This window comes from Opisthocomus hoazin, chromosome 34 (assembly GCF_030867145.1).
Source record: "Opisthocomus hoazin isolate bOpiHoa1 chromosome 34, bOpiHoa1.hap1, whole genome shotgun sequence".
Lineage (NCBI taxonomy): Eukaryota > Metazoa > Chordata > Aves > Opisthocomiformes > Opisthocomidae > Opisthocomus > Opisthocomus hoazin.
The window spans coordinates 2771868-2798796 of record NC_134447.1 but is presented as its reverse complement, the minus strand read 5'-3'; the positions used below and the strand labels follow the sequence as shown (position 1 = coordinate 2798796).

Here is a 26929-nt window from a genome sequence, read left to right as displayed (position 1 = left end):
CAATTATTAATGCGTACGTATGGCCTTAAGTGGACTGACCAAAAGGAGAAAAACCACGCGTAAATGTCTGAGTGGTAATGCAACCATGTTGGCCGGCATCTGTGATTACGAGGGAGGAAGCATTGTCGTCGTATCTTCACCTTAAAATCTGTGATACTTTCTAGTATTAAAATCGCGGGATCCTGCCCCTGGAACTTGGGTCAGCTTATGGCATTTCTGTATTTCTGCAAAACATTTCAGTAGTGTTGACAGTGGGAGTCGTTCTCTTGGAAAGCTCATTTTGCTTCTGGTTTATGTTTCAAAGGCTTCTTGCAAAATTTAACAAGTGGCTGTTGCACTGAGGTTTCCGCCCCCTCTGACTTTGAGCAAATCCCACATGTGAAAGAGACAAAAGTTCTCCTCTTGCTCTAAACTAAGAAAATACTACTACTGTGTACTGACAGGAGTGGCTGTTTTAAAAAGCACTTGGTAGCACTTCTGCTTTTCTGTCGTGGATCTCCTTGGGTGGAAGCTGTAACACAGACTTCCTTTGTTTATAAAATGTAATTACTCGGAGACTAACTTTATTGTGAGCCTGCATTTACTCTTACCCCCTGGAAAAAGAGAGGTGGGATTCATTTCACCTGCTCTCTAGCTGTCAAAAAATCATTTTTCTTGTCTGAGCTAATTTCTTAGTGGATCCAACAAATGCGAGAGTTCTGCAGAAGGAAAATTGTTCCCCCTCCCCCTTCTAGTCTTGTGGCTATAGAAAAGTAGTTGAAACTGAATGCCTACATTTCAGAAGGCTGATGTGGAGTGAGAAGAATTCCATCTATTACCTTCCTTTGATAAAATCCACAGCTTGGAGAAGTTTTCCTTTACCCGCCTTTAACTTTTTTCCTGTTTCCTTACCCCCTGCCCCCTCCCCCCTCCCCTTCCCGCAGGGAAGCTTACGCCCAAGGCAAGAAGGAGAAGCCTCCCTTTGTGCCAGAGGAGCTGCCCTCCTCCTCCTCCTCCTCCGATGCCCTTCCGGATGAGCTGCTGTGCCTCATCTGCAAAGACGCAATGACTGATGCAGCCATTACTCCCTGCTGCGGCAGCAGTTACTGTGACGAGTGTGAGTGTTACTGCCTTGTTTGTTAGCTCAGTGCATCGCGTCTGATCTTCTGAAGCGGAAAGAGGAGATAACAAAACTACTTGGTTACCCGTTCTGTTTGATACTTAGGGATACCCTGAGTCGGGAAGGACTCTTCTTGTACAAAGGGGGAAAAAAGACAGAAAGCTTCTTCCCCTTTTCACCTGTCCAGTTGAATCCTCTTCACGCGCGGAGGGACGGCTATGAGAAGAGTGCACACCTGTGCAGGTGCTGACAGCGTTAGATACCCAATGCATTTAGTCTGTCCGCAGCCCTTTCTCTCGTAGAACGTTACATAGCCAGCTCTGGTGACTTTCTGCAGCCTGCAGCAAACGGATCACTGGGCATTTAATGACCATTCTGCTCCACGGGAAAGCTAGCTAAACCCTTCAGAATGCAAAGATCCTCATGGTCTTTTGAGATGTGTTTTCTTCATTAACCTTGAGGAGGGTGACTTCTCACTGTACGAGACAAGGGAAAACAGACCAGTCAAAACATCAAGGCACAGCCTGCTCTGCATCTTCAGATGTGACAACAGTGAAATACCAAAACTGTACAGTTCTTTGCTGCGTACTAGAAATCTTCTGCACTCTGGAACCTTTATAGCTTCATGCTCTGAACTGAAGACCATAGTAACTCATTAACTGTATGGTGTTTTTACAGCTGATTAGAACCCCCAGCATTTCCGTAGCTTTGCTAAAAACTATTTGGATGATTCTAATTTTTCACAGGTATTAGAACAGCATTGCTGGCATCTGAGGAACATACGTGCCCAGCGTGTCACCAGGCAGGCGTTTCTCCTGATGATTTAGCTGCCAACAAGTTCCTACGCCAGGTAACATGATGACTTTTAAATAAACTGTTTGTAAGCAAAGCCTGTCTGCAAAAAGCTGAAAGGGAAGAAAACATTAATTGACAGCTCCTTCAGCAAGGCTAAATTGAATAAAGCTAAATGTTCTTTTCAAATGCATCGTTTGTTGTTACAGCAGCTCACAACTCTTCAGAGATGCTCTGGCAAATTGAGGTCAGGCTTTTGGTTAACAGGATTGCCTCCCTTTCAGCTCGGTATTAACACTGAAGTACTGAAATGCAGACACTCGCGGTTACCAGCGATTAACATCAGTGTTTAGTGGGATGCGTTCCTCTATCTGTCTGTTGATGTATTTTAGGATTGATAGCATTTACAGGAATACACAAGGAATTTTACTCTCTGGAGGCTTTTGTGCGTCTATGTACTCAAGTTTTCTGTTACCTTTTTGTAAATGTTCTTCTGCCTCCAGGCTGTCAACAACTTCAAAACCGGAGCTGGCTACACCACAAGGTTCCTTCAGAAGATTCAGCAGCAGCAGCAGCAGCCACCACCACTGCTGCCTGTCGCACCTCCTGGACCCTTTCAGTAAGTAAATCTGTAGATCAACCTGAACAGAAAAGACACCAAAACGCTGCAGTTAGAGTCTTCTTCTTGAGCTCCCCCGCTAGCAGTTTGTGTGTCACTAGTGCCAGTCCAGATAATTGTGGGAGTTCTGGCTGCCGCTTCTGCTCGGAGAGAGGACACTTTGAGATGCTGGACGTGTGCCTCATGCAAGAATTTTCTTAGCAGTGTTGCTTGTGTGGTGCCCTTCTCAGTCCTTCAGTGCAGGTTTACCCTGAAGGAGGAACTTTTTCCACCTGATGCCTGGAATGCAAATAGCCGCTCTGTCCAAAGCCTGTCAGGCTCTTCTGTGCCGTTGAACACAAAGGATCGCAATCCAAAAGAAGCTCTGAGGCAGCCCCTGAACTAGCACACAAACCTTTCCTCGGAAAGCTGCTGTTATCGCATCTTCCAAAACGGAGATGCAGCGTGGGGGCTTTACATATTCTAATGCTTTCATGCGCAACTGGCTTAAGAAAATATCTGGTGTAGATTTTTTTTTTTTTTCAGTTTACAGTAGTCAGGCTTTTCACACCTTGGACTTTATATTTCAAGTAGCTCTTCAAAACCCTGTGTGAATCATAAAAATTTGGTTGTTTGTTTGTTTTTTTTGTAGTGCTGCCAATACCGCTGTATCTTCTCCTGCTCTGGTGACTGCCACCGAACGTTCTGAATCTTCCTCTCTGTCAGTGAGCCGTTTGTTGGAAGAGGAGGTAAGTTGATTTCAAGAGATGCAGGGATTCCTCTATTGTAGTGGAGCTTATTTTCCACCCCTTTGCATTTTTTCACAAGGGCTATCAGGTTGCTGTCCTAAGACAAGCAGCATTACCGAGTCTCCTGGGCCCCCAAAGGCAATCAATCCCCACCACTGGTAAGTCAGTATTACTTTAGAATTTCTTTTATCAATGATCTTCAGGTAAAGTGAATGGGATTTTGTTCTGTTTCCTCTCCCCGCTCCCAAAGGTCATCCCACGAGAGCCGGTACAATTCGCCCAGCAGGTGCCAGACCAGGCTGGGAACTGTGAGTATGGACAGAAATTCGGTGTATTACTACTTGTAACCTGTGAAATGAGGCTGTAACACGTAACTGATGCAACAGCAGATTTATAGTGACAGAAGTGTGCACAGATAGTTGTGGAGAATACAGATGGTAATTAATTTTTAAATGGCTTAACTGGAATTGGCTTTAACAAAGGGGATCTGTGCTTGCAGTAAGATTATTTCAAGGAAATCTTTTTGAGGATCTCTTGAATTGGTGAAGGACTTTGACAGGAGGCGTGATGCTAATGAGCATACGCAGAATAATGGGAAATGATTCTTTAAAAAATCAGAACAGAAAAACTTGTGAAGAAAAAACTCAGGGTAGCTGACGTTTTCTACCCCCAAAAATCGCTGGGGCAGGAGTCTGGCTAGCTCTCTGCTGGCGATGCTGTCAGTCTCTTTCCGAGAGCAGTGGCACTGAGTCCTGGTACGAGAGGCCGAGTTGAGAAGCTTTTTGATACGACTCTTGTTGAAATGCGGTCACTGTCCCTGGGTAGAGCTAGCGGTGTGTGCAGCATTTTGCTAGGACAGCTGGCTGGAAGTGTTGGTTAAGTAGTCCTGTCTGTAGGAGCGCAGTGCAAGTATTTTACGTCCCGCACAGACTGCCAAAGAAGTAGTGAAGTTCAGCAGACTGAGCTGGCATTTTAAAATGGAGCTTTACTGACTTCAGGCTAAATGCTGTTTTCCTGATGTTTGATACTGCACTGTAGCCATTCAGAGTTGCTCTTTCTGCATCTCACTGCAACAAAAACGATTTGCACTGCGAGTAGTGGTGGAGTCGTTAAAAATGTGCGTGCTCACGTACCAGTAAGGCCAGTCTACACCACCTTGAATCAATCAGTGGCTGTGGTAGTTCATGCGCCAGAGGGGAGTGGAAAAGACTGACCCTTCCTGCATGTTTTCACACTAACAAGCAGCAGCTGTTCTGTCTGGTGAGCAGAACCTTTCCCACGTCATCAGGTTCTGCAATTTGCAGTAGCATTATGTCGGCAGCTGCGTGAATCTTTGACGTGAGCATATAGACAGGAAAAATAAACCCTAACCGAATTTGGGAGGAAAAAAACTGTCGAGAGTGACTGTTTTGAATGAACTTCTATTTTTTTTTTCTTTTTTTTTAAGGTCCAAGTCTCCGTATAATACTTCACCTTGCTGCAGAAGATCACATACCTACTCCAAGTCGAGATCTGCCCGCTCGTGCTCCTCCTCTCGATCATTAAGGCGTTCCCACTCTCGTTCCCGCTCACCATCGCCGCCGTATCCAAGAAGAGGCAAAGGGAAGAGTCTAAAGCATCGCTCTCGGTCAAGGTCACACAGGTCTCAACATTCAAGGTCACGCTCACGCCCATGCAGAGGACAGCTTTCACAGTCAAGGTCTCCAGGGTTTAGAGGCCAGTCTCCCGCCAAATGGACTGCAGCTCGAAGGGGAGGAGAGAGGGAGCGTTTTAACAGAGGCACAGAAGGTCCATCCTGCGATCTGAAGGCTTACTGTGGCACTGAAAGCAGTACTGTTATTTCCAGTTTGACTGACTTTAGAATGGCCTTACTCTTAGTAATGGAATGACTTCAGATGGTGATAGCAAGTAACTTATTTCTTTTGCCTTTAATAAAAATATTAAGACATGATTTCAAATAATAAACAACATACAACAGAAAGAATCTTGATTTGATATGTTTTTAATTAGATGTGTTGCATATTACAAGCCATGTCAGGTCACTGGTAATCAGCCTTGACTTTGCTGTTCAAAAACAACAGGGCTAAACTTGATCAGTTCCCTGAAATCATTAATTAAAATAATAAAAGTCCCTGGGAAAAAAAATAGCAAAGAGTCATTCACAGCTCCAACAGATACCGGAGCAGGCCATCTGCACAGATTCAGTACAGCTGTATTTTTCAGCCCTTTGGTGACATTTGTATTGCATATGCACACCCCCAGCTCGTCCAGAACATCACACCGCAGGCAGAGTCAGGAGAGAGAAAACGTCCTTTTACTGTGGACACCGAGTGCGGGAGCCTGGCAGTCACAGGGGCTCCTCCAGGAGCAGGAAATCAGCACCTGCAGCGACACGGTCAGAGAGCACGGATCAACGCGCAGAGGCAGCAGCAGCCGCGGCTCGGTTCCCCTGTCTCTGGGAACACAGCGCACAGGGAGCTGTCGACAGCCCAGCAGACAGAGCTGCTGCCGGCAGTGGCTGCGCGGTGGCTCTGGCGCCTTGTCCCCACGGGCGATGCCCTCGCAGAGCTGTGCGTGCGCAGAGAGGCCCCGTGCCCCTGTGCCAGGCAGCGGGGCTCCGTCGGGAGCCCCCGGGAGCTGCCGTGGGGTCCTTCCCAAACCCTGCGCAGCACCAGCCCGAGCTGCACTGCCTCAGAGCAGCGCTCAGAGCTGGGAAAGACGGGCAAATGAGCCCGGCACACACCTGGGCTTCTGCACTCGCTGGACCCTCCTGCTTTTTTCCACTCCCCGTCTTTTTCTCTCTTGCTTATTTTCTTCTCTTGCTGGCATTCCCTCTCCTCTGCCCACACCTCTTTTCTCTTTCTTTTTCTTCAGTGTTCATGTTCCTGGGGGGAGCCTGCAAACCTTTCCATCCCACAGTGGGATTAGATAGGGGAAACCAGGACCCACTGGAATCAGTTCTGCATTTCACCAGAGCTGACTCCTTTTACCTGCTTTCGTCCAAAGGCTCTTTGGTCCTTCCGCACATACCGGGGAGTCGAGCGGTGTCCCTGGGCTGGCAGGAGGCGAAGTGACAGGTGCCTACACCAGAAATGGCGGCGTCAGCAGGTGGCAAGGGGCGCCCGGGAGTCGTCAGTGACCGTTTGGCAAACAGGCTTTGCTTGGGAAATAGGTCTTGCTGTAGAAAATTTGGAGGTATTTCCTTTGATTAAGCACACGCCTAACACATTTGAGGAACAACCTTTCCAGTTTCACCTACAATGTATCACCCCAAAGAAAAAAAAACACCAAACCCACAGAAACCCAGCAGGGATGGAACGCCAGGAAGAGGCCCAGCAGCCACTTGGACTCATCAGGAACCACCCTCCCACACCAGACACATTGTCCCAGTGGTGGTGGAGCTGCCGTACCTCTGCCGTTTCCGATCCCACCACCGCTGTGGATGTGCCCATGGGCGCGGGCGACTGCTCAGCTGGGGGACCAGACAGGTCAGCCACCTCCTCCCCAAAGATTTCTCCGCAGTTCTCGGTCATAAACTCCACCAGTGTCTTCACCTGCACACAGCAAAGCCTTGCTCTCAGCGCAGGGGCAGGCAGGCAGCCTCTCCCACTCCTGAGCCTTGCTTCCACGCAGCAGGCTGTCGCTGTGGGGCTGCTCTTCCAGGCAGCCACCCCACCAGCGTCTGCTGGAGAGAGGGGGCAGCCAGGGACCTCTCCACAGCCCAGCTCTGATCACCATCCGGCTGCAGCCATCCCGCTTCAAGAGAGCGTACCTTCTCCGTCACCTCCAGCATGGCCTCCAGCGGCAGCAGCTCCTCGTTGGGTGGGCTCAGCAGGTTTGGCCCAACGCGGATGGCCAGGCTGATGACGCTCATCCTGCTGCTGGCTGCGTGCTGGCCGATGTGCTGGAGGAGGGACAGCAGCCGCTTCAGGAGGACAAGATTTGCTGCAGGCAATCTGCTGGCCACCCTGAGGGAACAGGAACACCACGATGACAAAGCAGCTGTTGCCCCAGCCCTCCTCCAAGCTTGCCAGAGGCAGCTGGGAGCCAGTGGCTGTGTTGCGCAGCTCTCCAGGGGCTCTCACAGAATCACAGAATCACAGAATGGTAGGGGTTGGAAGGGACCTCTGTGGGTCACCCAGCCCAACCCCCTGCCCAAGCAGGGTCACCCATAGCAGGCTGCACAGCACCGCGTCCAGGCGGGGCTGGAATATCTCCAGAGAAGGAGACTCCACAGCCTCCCTGGGCAGCCTGGGACAGGGCTCCGTCACCCTCAGAGGGAAGAAGTTCTTCCTCACCACGCAGTGCACAGGAACACAGCGCAGAAATCAGGAACATGAAATAAAACGAGGAGCTGGCATGTGACTGCTAGTGACATGTGCTGTGACAGTTAACGAGTGCGTCCCGTGTGACACAATTCCTTCAGAGGATGATGTCGGAGTAACACAGAGGTGTTTTTCTCCCCTCTCCCTGTTCCAGGTTTCCTCCAGTAATCGCCAGTCTGATGCGACTCATCCGACGGAAGCTTGCCAGCAGCCGTCACTGTTCCTGCTTGTGGAGGTGAGTTTCTTGTGACAGGGCTGTCTGCCCCAGCGTTTCCTTTTCGGAAGCATCTGATGTTCAGCTGAAAGAGAAATCAGAAATCTTCCACTAAAATTCACGCTTTTCTTTGTTCGTTCTGGTTGGGTTTATGGTCCTGGATCGTTTATCAGCTGGGTAGGTGCAGGAGCGCGTGTGTAGGAACACGGTGGAAACCCTGGAGCAGTGATGGAGCTCTGGTTTCAGCAGCAATGGAGGGATGTGTCATGCCTGCACCCAGTTTTGAACCAGCGTCGCAGTAACTGAAGTTTTTGCATGTGTTACATGATGGATGTTACATGATGTCCTTCATCTGTTGTGGCTGCTTTAGTTCTTGACTCCATCAAAATCAGCTGTAGTGCTGGAAGTTGCAAAACGTTCTCCTCTTCTTGTGTTATTTGGTGGTTATTCCAACCACCAAACAGCTCTGTGCGGCTGTGCTTTAGCTTTGCAATGTGCAACATTTATGTCAGCAGAGTTCCAGTAATTGCTAGAAATGCAACTGTGGTGTTTGGTTTGGTTGTTGCTTTTTTTTTTAAAGTATAAACTATTTCCTCAAAGTTTTAGTGGATTTCATTGGCCAAAGTCACAAGGCATGATTGCACCTTGATTTCATTCAAGCTGTTCCAAGGGAAAGTACTGAAAAATGCTACAGAACCTCTTTCAGCTTCCCCTCCTCCCCACCCCGCTACTAAAGCTGCTGTTGCTCTTTCAGACAGAAGGGCTGTCATTTTCACAGGGTGTCTTTGTCAAGTTTGGCAAAAATCCCGTTCCCGGCTGTGCCACTCCTTACTGGGTCCTGTCTGTGTGCACACACGACTGCATTCAGTGGGCGGAATTACGGGAAGGAGTTTGCAGCAGGCTGCTGTCGGCCATGGGCAGTGCTATGGAGTAGTTATTTCTGCTGTAGCCAAGTAGAGCTGTGAGGAACTGGGAAGCGTGCTGAGGTCTGACGTGCCTGGAGACGTTTGGTGATGTAGACGTAGCATGGGGTTCTTTCTTCCTTACAGCCTCTCATCTGTCTGTCTGTCTGTCCCAAGGGCTGGAGGCGTCAGTTAAACCCAGTGGCTTTCCACCACAGATGGTGAAAATCTCAGGAGTACGACTTTGGTGGGTCCTGTCGGCACGCGGGCAAGGGCACTGGTCTGCCAAGATGATGTGACATCCTCAGAAGAATTTGGTGTCTTTTCTCACTTTTGGAGTGTTGCCAAGTTACACTCTGGGCTTTCTCATTCTGCTCTGATCTTGCAGAAGCTCGGTCCTTCTTTGTCCCTCTCCTGGGTACCTTTCTGGAAAGCCATTCCAGAGGCCCATGGTGTCTGAGCAGGGGCTGTGTCCCTTCGCGTGGTGGCTGTTGGCGAGCTGCCAGCTCACAGGGGCTGGTGGCTGTCACCCTCCTTGCTGTGTGAGGGACAGGGAGCAGATGGGACCCCGTGCTCTCCTGGCCTGCCTGGATGTGTGCTTGGCAGATGTGAGCAGATGGAGATGGCTGCTTTGTTGAGAAGAAACAAGAGTACCTCTGAGATTTAGTCAGTTAAATGCTCAGCTGTTAGGAAAGAAAGAAAAGGCTTCCAGAGGGTGGAAGGCAGGGTGTGGGGGGGTGCCCCGGGGCATGCTGGGAGCTGTAGTCCTGGGGCCTGCCCTGGGGCAGGGGCTGCTGCTGGCCATGTTGGTTCCCGGGGCATGCTGGGAGCTGCAGGCCCGGGGCAGGGGCTGCTGGGTGGCCATGTTGGTTCGCGGGGCATGCTGGGAGCTGCAGGCCCGGGGCAGGGGCTGCTGGGTGGCCATGTTGGTTCCCGGGGCATGCTGGGAGCTGCAGGCCCGGGGCAGGGGCTGCTGGGTGGCCATGTTGGTTCCCGGGGCATGCTGGGAGCTGCAGGCCCGGGGCAGGGGCTGCTGGGTGGCCATGTTGGTTCCTGGGGCATGCTGGGAGCTGTAGGCCCGGGGCAGGGGCTGCTGGGTGGCCATGTTGGTTCCCGGGGCATGCTGGGAGCTGCAGGCCCGGGGCAGGGGCTGCTGGGTGGCCATGTTGGTGTGGCAGGGACAGGATCCACTGCAGGCCACGGCTGAGGTGAGGGCTGGGGCTGCCCGTGAGGGGAGCGGGGCCGTGGGGCGGGCACTGGGGGCTGTGCTGCCTGCTGGCCACGCGAGGGGGGCGGGGGGGAGCTCCCCGCTGGAGCTGGGCCCGGCCGGGGCAGCCCCGGGGGGGAGCCCAGAGCTGGGGAGGGGCAGGGGACGGAGACGGAGCCCCCGGGCACAGGCACCAGCGGGCTGTGGGCTGAGCAAGGGAAGGCAGAGCTGCTCCTCTGTGTGTTGCCTTTCCCTCTGCTCCCTTCTCCCCTCCCTGTGTGTTGCCTTTCTCTCTGCTCCCTTCTCCCCTCCCTGTCCCTCGGTGAGGCTGGTGTCCTTCCCTGGTGTCCTTCCCTGGTGAGGTGAGCTCCCAGCCCGGGCTGAGGGAGAGAGAAAAGGGGTGAGGGGGGAGGGGTCGCAGCCCTGAGTGTGCAAGTTTCATACAGACGCCCGGTTCTGAAGATACAGCGTGTGTGTGGGTCAGCGTTACCTGAAGATTTTTTTTCCTGGTTGATTTGATGCAGCGTGGTACATTTTGGTGGGAACACGGGGATGATGTATCCGAAGTTGCTGAAAATGAGGTGATCCTGGTCATAGGTTTTTTTTCTTTGCCTGTTCTGGGAGCATCATTCTGCATGTATTGCTAAATGTATGTCTTCATTTCATTGAAACTGCAGTGTAAAACTGGAAATATTGTACCTGCAAAAGAATGGGAACAGCTGTCCTTGTTCGCCAAGGTGAGCAGAGAAGCAGTGGGGAGCAGTTTGCAGGATCAGAACTTCAGCCTGCTCTGGGTGATAGACCCTCAGGTGGGTAAAGAGAAACCTCGCTTTTTGAAATACAACTCTTCCTATCATGGTATTTCTTTTGTTCGGTTGTGTTGGCAGTCAGACTCTAAACATGTGATTAAACTGTTAAAAATCAAGCTATTTAAGGATTCTTTACTGTCTTAAATCCCATTACAAGCAGTGCACTGTGTTGCCCTGTGGATACTGCATTCTCATGAGTGACCTGACTGGAAGTTTTCCTTTTCTTTCTAGTACAGGGATGCATTTATGAAGGCAAATCCAGGGTACAAGTGGTACCCCACAACAAACCACCATGTGACGGCTCAGACATCCCCTGTTGCAAACAGGAGAAATCCATGGGCTTTGCCTCAGACTCTGGGAGAGATTCACTAAGCCTGAGGAAAGAGACTACAAGGTGAAGAAATGCCCCAGCGTCACTTCAGCGTGGCAGGTGAGATTTCCACCCATGTTGCTCAAACACAGCAGCTTCAGTTTGTTTGAGGATGCGGTGTTGGAATTGAACTGCAAGAGCAGTTTTCTCTACTGCACGTAGTACTGTAGTGCTGATACCTTTCATGTCCCAAATGCGGTTGCCAAGGCTCGAGTTAAAACTCTGCATAACAACCTAAAATTTTCCTTAGTGCATGATTGTTTTGAAGAGTCAAGTCCCGATCTGTGGCATATCATAACGCACACCCTGTATTGGGTCCAGATTTGACTGAAGCTTATTTCAGGGGTATCTGCTGTTGAAGATTTTCATTTTCTAGTCAAAAGGGAAAACGCTGGTTAGAGTGATTCACAGATCCGGTAATAACCTAACAGTACAATGTATGCTGTTAACCAGGTGTCCTTTATTACGGCACCGGGCACATGGGGGATCTCTCCTCCAAACGTGTGCGCCAAACACCCTTTAATTTCAGGTTAAATAGAACTACAATATGCATATTAATCGTTATATTTCCGAGAGCGTATGAATCTATTCCAGTTCTCCTTTAGCAGGTGTATTAGAGCTCCTGGGTGGTCTCTGGTGGTCTTAGGTCGTTACTTCATCTCTTTCGGTAGTCTTCCTCACTTGCCCATGAGTTACATCCGGGGCGCTGCGCATGCTCGGTTCGTTCTATCTCGTTGCAAAACTGCAAAGCTGCTTTTCGCTGGTTCTTGGTCGCAGCTCCTGCTCTTGTCACAGTCTTGTCCTTGCTAAGTTTGCTAATCTATAAGGAGAGCTTGCAACTTCCACACAGGTGCTTTGTTAAAACTAAAACTAGAAAATACCACTGCAGCTAGTTTGGTAAAGTGTCATGTTTCTTATTATTCCTTCTATCAAGAGGTGTTAAAGTTCTTGTGGATGAATGTACCACAGGCGAAAACTTTTTGTATTTAAATCAGTAGAACTGCTATTTAACTTCACTTAAAGAGTGCCCTGTTGTCTATTACATCTTGGAGAGGAAAACATAAAAAAAAAATCAGATCTGTGACTAAGTGTAGGTGCAGTGCCTGAACGAATGAAAAGCAGGTCATCTCTCACTGGTGTCCACAGACAGCAGAACTGTTGCAGTCCTGACCTTGAAATACAGAGACATTGACATTAAATACTGGGACCTTAAGAACCTTGGCTTTTACATTGTCTTTCTATATCTCATTTTAGTTTGCTGCCACTCTTTTGTTTCGTTTGTCCCTTCACTTCCTTCATCCTCCTCCCTACTGAGATCTTGTTGAAGGCTAAGTTTTTGAAATCATTGCCTGTATTTGTGGGTATTGCTTGTTTTGCTGTAGATCTCTAGCTTTTTGCATAGCCTTGCTATGTCTGTGTTCGTGTGCTGCCCTCAGGTTTTTAGGTTTTGCCTTGACTTCCTTAATCTTCCTCCCTAATTAAGTTTTCTAAGTCGAAGGGTTTCCAGAGTGCCCTTGCTTTCTACATTGCGTTTCTGCAGCGGATTTAGTTTGCTGCCATGGGTTATTAGATTTGCCCTTCCTTAATCTTCCTCCCAATTTCAGTGTTCATATGAAGTCTTAGGATTTCACATATTGTTGTCTTCAAGAGTTTTGTGTCATTCCTTAGTGCTTACCTTTATTGTTCTATTATTTTTTTCGTTTTTCTTTTAATCTCTGTGGGTTTTTCACTTTTTGACATTCATTTCTTGGTCTTCCTTTCTGCTGTAGTCATTCTGTCTTGGTTTGTGTCTTTATGCTGGCTTTTTGCATTGTCTTTCCACAGCTGTCTCAGTCTGCTGCCACTCTTTTGTTTCGTTTGTCCCTTGACTTCCTTCATCCTCCTCCCTATTGAGATCTTATTGAAGGCTAAGTTTTTGAAATCATTGTGTGTATTTGTAGGTATTGCTAGTTTTGGTGTAGATCTTTATCTTTTTGCATATAGCCTTGCCATGTGTGCCTTTGTGTGCTGCCCTCGGTTTTTAGTTTTTACCTTGACTTCCTGAATCTTCCTCCCTGGTTAAGTTTCTTTCTAAGTCGAAGGGTTTCCAGAGTGCCCTTGCTTTCTACATTGCGTTTCTGCAGCGGATTTACTTTGCTGCCATGGGTTAGAAGTTTTGCCCTTTACTTCCTTAATCTTCCTTCCTTATTTTAATGTTTGTGTGAAGTCTGAGGATTTCAAATCTGGTTTTCTTCAAGAGTTTTGTGTCATTCCTTAGTACTTACTTGTATTGTTCTATTTTTTTTCCTTTGTTTCTTTAATCTCTGTGGGTTTTTCACTTTTTGACATTCTTTTCTTGGTCTTCCTTTCTGCTGTAGTCATTCTGTCTTGGTTTGTGTCTTTATGCTGGCTTTTTACATTGCCTTTCCACAGCTGTTTCAGTCTGCTGCCACTCTTTTGTTTAGTATTTCCCTTGACTTCCTTCATCCTCGTCCCTATTGAGATCTTATTGAAGGCTAAGTTTTTGAAATCATTGCCTGTATTTGTAGGTATTGCTAGTTTTGCTGTATATCTCTAGCTTTTTGCATAGCCTTGCCATGTGTGCCTTAGTGTGCTGCCCTCGGTTTTTAGTTTTTGCCTTGGTTTCCTGAATCTTCCTCCCTATTTCAAGGTTCATTTGAAGTGTAACGTTTTGAAATCGCTGTCTTCAAGAGTTTTGTGTCATTCCTTAGGTCGTTAGTATTACAGATTTTCTTTCGAAATCTCTCTTTTAGTTTGTGGTCCTTGTATTTCCCTATAGTTTTTCTTTTGTTCCCTAATCTCTGTTGGTATTTCACTTGTTGACATTCATGTCTTCGTCTTCCATTCTGTTCTAGTCACCTTTTTGTTGTTTTTCCAGAACACCTTGGCTTTGTACATTGTCTTTCTACATCTCATTTTAGTTTGCTGCCACTCTTTTGTTTCGTTTGTCCCTTCACTTCCTTCATCCTCCTCCCTACTGAGATCTTATTGAAGGCTAAGTTTTTGAAATCATTGCCTATATTTGTAGGTATTGCTTGTTTTGCTTTAGGTCTCTAGATTTTTGCATTGTCTTTCTATGTCTGTTTTAGTGTGCTGCCCTCAGGTTTTTAGGTTTTGCCTTCACTTCCTTAATCTTCCTCCCTAGTTAAGTTTTCTTTCTAAGTCGAAGGGTTTCCAGAGTGCCCTTGCTTTCTACATTGCGTTTCTGCAGCGGATTTACTTTGCTGCCATGGGTTATAAGTTTTGCCCTTTACTTCCTTAATCTCCTTCCTTATTTTAATGTTTGTGTGAAGTCTGAGGATTTCAAATCTGGTTTTCTTCAAGAGTTTTGTGTCATTCCTTAGTACTTACTTGTATTGTTCTATATTTTTCCTTTGTTTCTTTAATCTCTGTCGGTTTTTCACTTTTTGACATTCACTTTTTGGTCTTCCTTTCTGTTGTAGACATTCTGTCTTGGTTTGTGAAACTCCCCCAGGCACCAGTACAGGCTGGGGCGGCCCTGCTGGAGAGCAGCTCTGCGGAGAGGGACCTGGGTGTCTTGGTGGACGACAGGCTGACCATGAGCCAGCAGCGTGCCCTGGCTGCCAAGAAGGCCAATGGCATCCTGGGGTGCATCAGCAGGAGTGTGGCCAGCAGGTCAAGGGAGGTTCTCCTTCCCCTCTACACCCTAGTTAGGCCTCATCTGGAGTGCTCTGTTCAGTTCTGGGCTCCCCAGTTCAAGAAAGATGAGGAGCTACTGGAGAGAGTCCAGAGGAGGGTTAGGAGGATGATGAGGGGACTGCAGCATCTCTCCTACGAGGAAAGGCTGAGGGAGCTGGGCTTGTTCAGCCTGGAGAAGAGAAGGCTGAGAGGGGACCTTAGAAATGCCTCTAAATATCTGCAGGGTGGGGGTCAGGAGGACAGGGCCCAACTCCGTTCAGTGGTGCCCAGCGATAGGACAAGGGGCAACGGGCACAAACTGGAGCAGAGGAAGCTCCAGCTGAACACGAGGAAGAACTTCTTGCCTCTGAGGGTGACAGAGCCCTGGCCCAGGCTGCCCAGGGAGGCTGTGGAGTCTCCTTCTCTGGAGATATTCCAGACCCGCCTGGACGTGATGCTGAGCAGCTTGCTCTGGGTGACCCTGCTTGGGCAGGGGGTTGGACTAGATGACCCACAGAGGTCCCTTCCAACCCCGAACATTCCGTGATTCCGTGACCCACAGAGGTCCCTTCCAACCCCCAAACATTCCGTGATTCCGTGACCCACAGAGGTCCCTTCCAACCCCGAACATTCCGTGATTCCGTGACCCACAGAGGTCCCTTCCAACCCCCAAACATTCCGTGATTCCGTGACCCACAGAGGTCCCTTCCAACCCCGAACATTCCGTGATTCCGTGACCCACAGAGGTCCCTTCCAACCCCGAACATTCCGTGATTCCGTGACTCACAGAGCGCCGTGGCAACCCCCAAACATTCCGTGGTTCCGTGGTTCAGTTGAGTGTGCAGGGAGCGTGCAGGGAGTGTGCAGAGAGGCCAGGCGTGCACAGGGAGCAAGTCGTGAGCGTGGAGCGTGAGCAGTGACCATGCAAGGAGCACGCGGTAAGTGTGCATTAAGCGTGCAGTGAGTGTGCAGACAGGCCAGGAGCGTGCAGGGAGCTTTCTACGATGGCACGACTGGCTGGGTAGAGGAGGGGAGAGCCGTGGGTGTTGTCTGCCTCGACTTCAGCAAGGCTTTCGACACGGTCTCCCATCGCATCCTCCTAGGGAAGCTCAGGCAGTGTGGGCTGGACGAGTGGTCGGTGAGGTGGACTGAGAACTGGCTGAATGGCAGAGTTCAGGGGGTTGTCATCAGCGGCGCTGAGTCTGGTTGGAGGCCGGTAACTAGCGGTGTGCCCCAGGGTTCAGCACTGGGCCCAGCCTTGTTCAACTTCTTCATCAGTGACCTGGATGAAGAGTTAGAGTGTACCCTCAGCAAGTTTGCTGATGACACCAAACTGGGAGGAGTGGTGGATACACCAGCAGGCTGTGCTGCCATTCAGCGAGACCTGGACAGGCTGGAGAGGTGGCCAGAGAGGAACCTGATGAGGTTCAACAAAGGCAAATGCAGGGTCCTGCCCCTGGGGAGGAACAACCCCAGGCACCAGTACAGGCTGGGGCGGCCCTGCTGGAGAGCAGCTCTGCGGAGAGGGACCTGGGTGTCCTGGTGGACGACAGGCTGACCATGAGCCAGCAGCGTGCCCTGGCTGCCAAGAAGGCCAGTGGCATCCTGGGGTGCATTAGCAGGAGTGTGGCCAGCAGGACGAGGGAGGTTCTCCTTCCCCTCTACACCCTAGTTAGGCCTCATCTGGAGTGCTCTGTTCAGTTCTGGGCTCCCCAGTTCAAGAAAGATGAGGAGCTACTGGAGAGAGTCCAGAGGAGGGTTAGGAGGATGATGAGGGGACTGCAGCATCTCTCCTACGAGGAAAGGCTGAGGGAGCTGGGCTTGTTCAGCCTGGAGAAGAGAAGGCTGAGAGGGGACCTTAGAAATGCCTCTAAATATCTGCAGGGTGGGGGTCAGGAGGACAGGGCCCAACTCCGTTCAGTGGTGCCCAGCGATAGGACAAGGGGCAACGGGCACAAACTGGAGCAGAGGAAGCTCCAGCTGAACACGAGGAAGAACTTCTTGCCTCTGAGGGTGACAGAGCCCTGGCCCAGGCTGCCCAGGGAGGCTGTGGAGTCTCCTTCTCTGGAGATATTCCAGACCCGCCTGGACGTGATGCTGAGCAGCCTGCTCTGGGTGACCCTGCTTGGGCAGGGGGTTGGACTGGGTGACCCACAGAGGTCCCTTCCAACCCCGAACATTCCGTGATTCCGTGACCCACAGAGGTCCCTTCCAACCCCGAACATTCCGTGATTCCGTGACCCACAGAGGTCCCTTCCAACCCCGAACATTCCGTGATTCCGTGACTCACAGAGCGCCGTGGCAACCCCCAAACATTCCGTGGTTCCGTGGTTCAGTTGAGTGTGCAGGGAGCGTGCAGGGAGTGTGCAGAGAGGCCAGGCGTGCACAGGGAGCAAGTCGTGAGCGTGGAGCGTGAGCAGTGACCATGCAAGGAGCACGCGGTAAGTGTGCATTAAGCGTGCAGTGAGTGTGCAGACAGGCCAGGAGCGTGCAGGGAGCTTTCTACGATGGCACGACTGGCTGGGTAGAGGAGGGGAGAGCCGTGGGTGTTGTCTGCCTCGACTTCAGCAAGGCTTTCGACACGGTCTCCCATCGCATCCTCCTAGGGAAGCTCAGGCAGTGTGGGCTGGACGAGTGGTCGGTGAGGTGGACTGAGAACTGGCTGAATGGCAGAGTTCAGGGGGTTGTCATCAGCGGCGCTGAGTCTGGTTGGAGGCCGGTAACTAGCGGTGTGCCCCAGGGTTCAGCACTGGGCCCAGCCTTGTTCAACTTCTTCATCAGTGACCTGGATGAAGAGTTAGAGTGTACCCTCAGCAAGTTTGCTGATGACACCAAACTGGGAGGAGTGGTGGATACACCAGCAGGCTGTGCTGCCATTCAGCGAGACCTGGACAGGCTGGAGAGGTGGCCAGAGAGGAACCTGATGAGGTTCAACAAAGGCAAATGCAGGGTCCTGCCCCTGGGGAGGAACAACCCCAGGCACCAGTACAGGCTGGGGCGGCCCTGCTGGAGAGCAGCTCTGCGGAGAGGGACCTGGGTGTCCTGGTGGACGACAGGCTGACCATGAGCCAGCAGCGTGCCCTGGCTGCCAAGAAGGCCAGTGGCATCCTGGGGTGCATTAGCAGGAGTGTCGCTAATTGGGGCGCCCTCGTTAGCAGCGCTAATGTAGAGCAGGGCGCTGATTGCCCCGGCTGCGAGGGGCGCGGGATTTGGGGGGGCTTGGGGGGTCCTGACCCCCCCGCTCTGGCCCCACTGGCACTTTGGGGGGGGGGGCACACCCGAACTGCGGGGAGGGGGGCGGAGCGTGACGCGGTGCCCGGGAGGGGCGGGGCATGGGGGGGGCGGGGCGATGGTGGCTTGGGAGGGGGCGAGCAGCCAATAGGCGGTGCAGGCGGTGACGTCATGCGCAGCCATTGGCCGAGGCGCCGCCGCTCGGCGCGTGCGTTCTGAGCCCGGGTCGGCGTCAAGCGATACGTGGGGTGGGGGGAGGGGAGGGGGGGACACCCGCGCCGTGACAGGCTCCCACGGTGCCACCCAGCCGGGGTGGGGCCGCGGTGGGGGGGGCTGTGCTGTGACCCCCTGCCGCGCGCAGGCCTCGCGGCTGAGCACCGCCCCGCTCGTGACATGTGTGGGCTGTGGGGAGGGGGGAACCCGGGGGGTGTCCGTGGGGCTCCCCGCACCCCGCCCAGTGCAGCCAGGGGGGGGCTGTGGGGGTCCCCGCCCCTGGGCGCAGCGTGGGGGGTGGGGTGGGGGTGTGTCCCCGCGGGGGGGCGGTGTCACACAGTGGGGGCGGGGCGGGGGGGCGGAGCCGCCGCCATAAAGCTGCGGGAGGGGGGCGGGGGCACGTCCCCTCCCGGCGGTGCGGAGCGATGCGGAGCGGAGCAGGCTGCGGTACCCCCGGCAGCGGCGGCTCTGCGGGGCCGGTGAGCGCCGGGGGCGTTTTGGGACCAGGGGGGCTCCGTGCGGGCCCCGTGCGGGCCACAGCCCCCTGACACCCGCCCCCCCGGGCTCCTCTCTCCACAGGTCTCGGCGTACCCCCGGCCCCCTCCCGATGCCTCTGCCCGCCCCTCCGCATCCCTCCCCCCCCTCCCGGTTTATTTTCCTGTTTTTGTTGGTTGGTTGGTTGGGCTTTTTCCTACCCCGCGCCCCTCCCTTGTTTCTCCCTTCCCCCCGCCCGCAGCAAGATGGTGCAGAAGGAATCTGAGATCCCCGGTTTCCACCGCTCCTTCAAGGTAAGGGGGTGCTCCCCGCCCCCGTGATGCTCCGGGGGGGGATGGGAGGGTGCGGGGTTGGGGTGCGGGTCCGCGGCGGTTGGATCCCCTGCCCGGAGTGGGGGGGGGGGGCACGGACACACATCAGCGACCTCCCCCTTCCCCCCCCCCCCGGAGGAGAGAGGGGAGCGCCCAGGGTGATGCCACCCAACCCGGGCCGCAGGACCCCCATGTCCCGCCGGCCCGGTGGTCGGGGTGCTCCCCGACGGGGGGTCAGACACCCCACACACACACCCCCCCCCCCCCCGCAGCAAGGCTTTGCTCACCCCGCTGCAGCTCCCACGGGTGTCCCCCGTGGGGTGGGTCAGCGGGTGGGCTGCATGTTCCCCCCCCCCCCCAGCTGCACTCATTCACCGCACGTCTGCGAGCAGGGGGTGGGGGGCTGCCGGGCCCAGCCTGGGACCTGTTGTGCGAGGGCCAGATCCTGGCAGGGGGTCTGCAGCCAGGGCACCAGGACCCCCGTGCCTCCCGGTCACTGTCACGCGAGGGGGGTGCGAGGGGGGGGTCTGGGTCCCCCAAACGCTGGCTCTCGTCAGCCGGGCACCTTCGTGGGAGCTTTGTTTAGTTTGGCTCCCGGGGCTGCGAGGGATGCAGGGACCTCACCCGAAACCTGCCCGGCTTATTTTAGCTGACACCTAATCCTGCTCTGAGGACTTCTGGCTGGGGTTTGGGCCCCCCCCTCCATCCCCCCCTCCATCCCCCCCCTACGTTCCCCCACCCCGGGTGGTTGGGGACCAGGACGGGGGGGACACGGGGGACACCTCGGATGCGCTGCCGGAGCCGCCGCGCAGCGTCTGCCCTGTGTGTCCCATCCCCCAAACCTTTTGTGCGCCGGTGCTGCGGCAGCGGGCAGGGCCCCCTGTCCCCCGTGTACACCCCTGGTGCCCCCCCCCGGGAGGCCTCATCCTGCCCGTGGTGCAGGGACTTGGGCCCGAGCCGCTCATCCCCGCCATGACATGGGGGCCTTGGGGGGGCTGGAGGGTGACACCGCACTCCGCAAACCCTGATACTGTCTTTTTTTAGGGGGGTGAGGGGGGAATCTGGCCAAACGCTGCGCAGGAGCGTTTTCAGGCATCAGGAGTGGTGCTTGGTTGGGGGAGATGCTCGTGGCATCCCCACACCGCGATGGGGACCCCCCGGCCCCTCGAGAGCCGCCCCGGCAGCAAACAGGCGCTCTCGGGCTGTTTCTGGTGGCGGTGGCCGGGGCTGGCTGCTCCCGCGCCGCGCTGGGGCTGGCAGCCAGCCCGGGCACCGGGGCACCGGGGCGGGTTGGGGAACGCCGCCGGGAGCTGCTGCCTCCACCCAAACAGATTTCGTAACCCCGCGGAGGACAGGGCCCTTTCGCCTCGCGGCCGGGTGCCCCCAGCACTGCCCCGTCCCACGGTGGGGTGGCTCGGGGGGGGCTGAAGTTCCCCATGTCCCCTTTGGGGTGCTGGGGGCGGAGGCGTTGGGTTTGGGGTGGGGGAGGCAGTGGTTCCCACACCCATCACCCATGCGGGGTGCAGGGAGGGTTGGGAGCGGGGCCCGATCCTGCCAGGTCACGGGCATCACGCAGCCACGGGCACGGCGCTCACCGGAGCGGCGCTGAGTGGGCTCCGGCCCCCCGTGACCTTGCGGGGAGGTGGGAGGACGCGGTGCGGTGGCTCCGGAGCCCGTCCTGCCCTGTGGCTCTTCGTCCTCCCCCCCTCGCTGTAGTTCAGGTCAGGGTGGATATTCGGGGCTGGGTTGGTACGCGCAGCGCCAGTCCCTCTCATCATCGCCCGCGTGCCGGCCTGGGGCTGCTGGCGCAGAGGCATGACCCCGCGGCAACATCCCCGGCAGGAGACGTGGTCAAACCCTTCCTCCTCCTCCTCCTCCTCCTCCTCTTCCTCCGGCTCTGCTGCATCCCTCTGGCAGCAGTGCCGTGAGCCGGTGCCCTGCACGAGCAGAGCGTGTGCCAAGGCCAGCGGCGTGCCTGGACCGGGCGGGCGGCGGCGGCTGGTCCAGCGACTGCCGTCTCACTCGTGTTCTTGGCCCTTGCAGGAACAAAACCCCTTCGAGCTGGCGTTTGACCTGGAGCCCGTCTTCGAGTGCCCTGGACCTCGGGATGTCGGCCCTCTGCATTCCCTCGAAGGCGTTGAGGGGCTGCCCCAGGGGTGGCGATGCTGGGGGGAGCGCAGGGTGGCTGGGGGTGACTCAGGCCAGTGGCTTTGCTCCGGCGCAGATGTGCCTTTGAGTCAGCCCATCGACATCCCCAGCACCAAGAAAAGGAACAAGAAGCAGCACTGCAGAGCCACCGACAGCTTCTCCGGCAGGTTCGAAGGTGAGCGGGGCTGCCCAGGGACCCCAGGGGTCCCCCCCCCGGGCTGCGGCAGGGCTGGGGCCCTCCTGGTGTCCCCAGGCTCGGGGACAGCCGTGGTGTCCCGTGCCGCAGTGGGGCCAGCAGCTCAGGCGCCCTCTCTCCTGCCAGATGTTTACTGGCTGTGCGACGAGGTGCTGGGAGAAGGGGCCCAAGGCAGAGTCCAGTCCTGCGTTAACCTCGTCACCAACAAGGAGTACGCAGTGAAGGTAAAGCTCTGCGGCTTGGGGCTGCAGAGCCGGCTCCTGCCCACCCCCTGTCTCAGTTTCCCCTTCTGCCCTCCACATCCTGGGCTCCTGGCTCTCCTGGCTGTGCGGAGCTGGCACAGGACGACGGTTTCACGGGGTAGAGGGGATGGAGAGGGGCAGGAGCGGGGCAGGGCCAGGCCACGCAGGTGGCACGCTGTCCTCTGCCACCGCCCAGCTGCAGGACCTTGGTCAACCCCCTTAGCCACGCTCCTATCCCTGTAAATTAGGGCAGACACGAGATTAAATTAACGCTTGCGCCGCGTCTAGGGACTTGGGGCAAGCAGGGGCATGTGGTGCGGCAGGGTGGCCAGCCCCCGCTCGCCCCAGGGAGGTCTTCGTGCCCCCGCGAACACTAGAGGGGTCAGGGTGAGCCAGCTGCTTTTGGGGTTGGGGATGGTGGTGCCGCATCCCTGCACCCCACAGGCTCCCAGTCACGGCGTGGGGGGGCTGGGACAGGCCCTGTGTCCAAACGCAAGGGGCACTTGGCTTCCCCTGTTGCCCCGGGGTGCTTTTGGGTGCCCAAGGAGGGAAACTGAGGCAGGGGGAGGGCTGCATGGTGGTTGGGTGTTCAGTGTGCCCCGAAGGGCTGGGGGTCAGTGAGACCACCCAGCTCTCCCCCGCGGGTGGAGACCCCCTGCTCACCCCATGGCACGTCCACCAGGCACCCACTGTGCCAGCGCCCAGCGGGGCGAAGGGCCGTGCTCCGCTGCCGGGGCGGCTGCGCCGGGGCTCGGCCGCAGAGCTCGCCTTGGCTGCGGGCCCCGGGAGGGAGCGGCTTGGCCCTGCTGCCGGGAACAGCCTGTTCTGCTGCCTTAACCCCTTCGGGCACCCCCCGCCTGCCTCTGCCCGGCCCCGGGGGTCCCCAGCGCCGGGTGGGTTGGGGCGCGGTGGTTGCCGGCCCCGGTCCCTCCCCAGCAGCGGTGCCTCTCCCTGAGTCTCGCCCGCTTTGCCTTGCAGATCATCGAGAAGCGCCAGGGCGACGTCTGCAGCGGGGTCTTACGGGAGGTGGCGATGCTGAATCTGTGCCAGGGACACAGGTACCGCAGGGCAGCCGCCGTCCCCATCCCCCACCGTGGGCACAGGGCGCGGGCTGAGACCGGGCTGACGCTCGAGGCACCCATGGGCGGCAGGCAGGCCGCCCTCCTGCGCGGCTCTCCCTCCGCGTGGCCTCGCCGGGAGCATCCCGAGGTGACGTGGAGCCGCTTGCCATGACGACGGGGCCGCGGCAGCCGAGTTGGAGCGGTGCCGAGGGGCGAGCCGAGCTGCCGCCGCGGCGTTCGCCGTCCCGCCGCGGAGAGCTGCTGAGCGGGGCTGTTTCTGGAGCGGGGCGAGCGAGCCAGGAGGGTCTGCGAGCAATTAGGGAGCGGGGCCCGGCGCTGGAAGCCCCTCTCCCCACTGGAATGTGGCCGGGGGCCCCAGCCGCGTGGTTTCAGTCGCTGGAAACCCGATTTTCTCCTCCGTTGGCCCTGCCCCGGGGAGCCGTGTGGGGTGGGGGGCTGCGGGGAGGGGGGGACCCCGCGATCTTTTTGGGGGGATGCCAGGCTGACGCCGCTGTCCCCGCAGGAACATCCTGCAGCTGATTGAGTTCTTCGAGGAGGAGGAGAGGTTTTACCTGGTGCTTGAGAAGATGAGGGGAGGTGAGTGTGGTGCCGGGGCGGGGGGAGCGGGGGCGGCAGGAGCCCCCCCAACACCCACGAGCCCCCACTCCGCTCTCGCCCGGCCGCAGGCTCCATCCTGACCCACATCCAACAGAGAAGCCGCTTGAACGAGCTGGAGGCCAGCACGGTGGTGCGGGACATCGCCAGCGCCCTGCACTTTTTGCACAGCAGAGGTGAGCCGAGCCACCCCGGGGTGCAGCCGTGCCCCCCCCAGCCGGGGGGTGCTGCCCCCCCCTCCTGCCCGGGGAGCAGGGGCCGGTGCCGGCCGTGGGCGCGCAGGGTCAGGCCCGGCTGCGTCGTGTTGTCGCGGTGCGGAGTCTGCTCCTCCGGTTTGGCCGGGACTCGGGGCCAGCAGCAATTTGTGCCCTTCGCCATGACGCGGGCGGTGATTTGGGGTGGGGAGGGAGGGGTCCCTGCGCCGCCCCCAGACCTTCTGCTGTGGAAATCTTGGGGGGAGGGGGGGGCAGGCTTTTCCACTCATCGCCTCTTCTCCCCCCTCCCAGGAATTGCTCACAGGGATCTAAAACCGGGAAATATTCTGTGCGAGCGCCTGGACCAGGTGAGCGGGGAGCAGGGGGTGGTGCCGGGGCTGGGGGGGCCCTGGTTCCCCGCGGGGGATGCTGCTGCGGCAGCTGGGGCGCGAACGCGGGGCTGAGGGTACCCGGGGGCTGCTGGGGGGGGTCACTGACCGCTGCTCCCCCCCTCCCCAGGTCTCCCCGGTGAAGATCTGTGACTTCGGCCTGGCAAGTGGCATCAAACTGAAGGGGAATTGCTCCCCCATTTCCACCCCGGAGCTGCTCTCGCCGGTAAGCGTGCAGACCATGGGGCAGGGGGGGTATAATGTCGATGGGGGGGGTCCTGGGGGAGGGGTCTGTGTTGTGGAATGTCCATGGATGGGGGGAATGTCCCTGGTGGGGCTCCCCCAGGCTTTGGGGCTGCGTGCAGCCCCCTGCTGCTCGTTGCTCCCGTCGCTGTGGGACCCCCCTCGGCGGCGGTGGGCGAGATGCAGTTCTGTAACGATGGGGGGGCCGGGCAGCGCAGGGGGGGCTGGCGCAGAGCCCGGGCTGCCGTGAGCCTTAGCAACAGCCGGCCCCGGCGGAGGCGGCTGCACAGAGGCTGCGCTTTCGGGGAGAAGTGGGTCAGGCAAGGGGCTGGGGGGGCCACCGTGATCCCCCCCACTCCGGTTGTGGGTGAGAGGGGGCTGGGGCTGCTTGCGTGCGGTGCAGCCCCTGCAGGGTGGGCACCCCGAAAGCTTCTGGGGTGCCCCTGCGTTGCAAGGAGCTGTCTCACATTTGGGGGGGGGCACATACCAAGCCTGCCCCCCCCTGCAGAAAGCCGTGCTCCCCTTATCACCAGCAGCAGGGCCCCCCCCCCGTGCAGGTGTTGCCCTGTGCCCCGCTGTTTTCGGGGTGCTCACGGTGTTTCCAGGGTGCTCACGTGCTGGGGGGGGGCAGACCCTGGCCCACGCGGGGTGCCCAACAGCAGAGGGGGGGCCAAAACACCCCCCCCCCCCTTGTTCCTCCGCGTTTCCCCTCCCCCAGGGGGAGGACCTGAATTTCTGAGGTGTCCCGAGTTTCCCGTTCTCAGCAGCGGGGGCAGAGGGGGGTGGGTGCTGTGGTCCCTGCCGGGTGGAAGCCCATGCAGGGTTGCTGCGGGTTGGGCTTGCGTGGGTGCTTTTCTTCTTCTTGCGGTGGCATCAGCTGCCGAGGCCGGCGAGGCGTCTCGTTTGGAGGCCTCTCGTTATGTTACGGGGTGATTATCTGCTGGCTGCAGCTCTGCTCTCCCCTGGTCACGAGGCGGTGCGGGCTGCGGGTCGGGTCACGTGCGCTGGAAAGCCCCAGAGCCCCGGGAGCTGTGGGGGAACCATGGGGGAACGGGACCGCTGGCTCTCGCCTCGCATCAGCGTTAACTCCTCCGGCACCGGATCCGGCGCCCGCTGCGGCGGCCCTGCCCGCGTCAGGCAGGGGAACAGGCAGAGCCGGCTCCGTCCCCGCCGCCCGCCCGCCATGTCCCGGGCGATGGGACGGACGCTGCCCCGCTGAGCCGGCCCGGTGGCGGCAGTGCTGGGGGGCAGTCTGGGGGGGTGTTGCACCCCTTTAGGGTTTTATTTTTTTCGGGGTGGCAGGGCTGTGACATCCCCCGCGTGGCGATGGGAAACCTGGCCGGGATGATCTGCCCTGCCAGGACCAAACCCGGGAAGCGGCCGTGTCTGCACCCTCATTTTGGAGGGGGTAGCCCCTTAGTTCTGGCAGACACCCCCCCGTCCCTGTCTCTCAGCTCTGCCCCATCGCTCCCCTGTCCTTTGGGGCTCACCCCCGCCTCTCCCCGCAGTGCGGCACCCCCGAGTACATGGCCCCGGAGGTGGTGGAAACTTTATACGGTTACGAGGAGATGCCCACCTACGACAAGCGCTGCGACCTGTGGAGCCTGGGCGTCGTCCTGTACTTCATGCTGAGCGGGTACCCCCCCTTCGTGGGCCGCTGCGGCTCCGACTGCGACTGGGACAGCGGCAAGTCGTGCTACACCTGCGAGGTGCGTGGCGGACCCCGGCAGTGCCGAAACCCGCCGCTGGTTTGGCAGCACCCCTCCCAGCTCAGCCGCTTTTTTATTTACCCCCCCACCCAGGAGATGCTCTTGGAGAGCATCCAGGAAGGGAAGTACGAGTTTCCCGACAAGGACTGGGCGCACATCTCCTCTGGGGCCAAAGATCTCATTTCCAGGCTGCTGGTGACAGATGCCAAGAAGCGGCTCAGTGCGGCCCAGGTCCTGGAGCACCCCTGGGTGCAGGGGGTGAGTGCTGCTGCCCCCCCGCCCCCTCCACTCCCCAATGCCGGGGTGGGGGGACACCCCATTGCGGGGTGCTCGGCTCTGACCTGGCTGCGTTTCGTTGCAGTGTGCCCTGGATAACACCCTGCTGACCCCCATCATCTTGCAGAGGTGAGCGTGGGTGGCCCTGGGGTGGGGGTGGGGGACACATTCCAGCCCCCCAAATCCTGGCTCCTCTCCCCAGTGAGCTGCTCTCAGCTCTGCTTGGCTGCAGCTCTCGCCATCTGGGAAGCTGTTGCAGCACGTAATTCGGGCTGGAGCCGTGTTTTTGGTGCCTGACCCATCTGGCGTGGCATGCGCGTGAGGGGACACCCCGATATTTGCCCCCCAACCTCCCTCCAGCCCCCCGCATCCCACCCTGAGCTGCTTTCTCCCCGCAGGAAGAGCAGTGCCAAAGAGCTCACCTCCTTCGCCGCAGAGGCCGTCGCCGTCAGCCGCCAGCTGACATGGTGTGACAAGGATGAGGAAGAGGAGGCGGAGGAGGAAGCACGGCCCGTCACCATCAGTGCTACCTCATGGGCCATGCAGCTCTACCCCCTCCTGAGTCCAAGCTGGTGGTCAAGCAGCGGCAGAAGTGCAACCTGGTCAAGGCGGTGGCTGCTGGGCAGCACCTGGTAGCCCCCGTGGTCGTGGTGGCTGACCAAGCGTGAGCTGCACCCCTCGGACCTGCTGTACCCCACGTCCCCCCCATCCTCCTTCTTTCTTCCCGCCCCCCCCAACCCCCACCATTTCTGGCTAGTGACAAGATCAGGACTCGTCCCTGTGGCTGGTTTCCAGGGTTTTGCTGATCTTGTAGGTCTGGGGTTGGGAGGGTTTCTTGAAGATCTGTTTTTTAAGGTATTAAATCATTAAGGTTGCTTCACCCAGGACATCTGACTGACACA

General features: G+C 56.8%; 1 protein-coding gene across 1 annotated transcript; it reads left to right on the top strand.

Moving 5' to 3' along the window:
* The first annotated feature begins 85 nt into the window (after window positions 1-85).
* Window positions 86-26929, top strand: LOC142365257 (MAP kinase-interacting serine/threonine-protein kinase 2-like). The gene is given in 13 exon segments (XM_075445906.1): window positions 86-130; window positions 20998-21277; window positions 21425-21522; window positions 22519-22598; window positions 23125-23198; window positions 23288-23392; window positions 23723-23778; window positions 23930-24025; window positions 25551-25751; window positions 25845-26009; window positions 26113-26156; window positions 26426-26574; window positions 26577-26929. Coding segments are annotated over 13 exon segments (1512 nt in total). The 3' UTR covers window positions 26696-26929.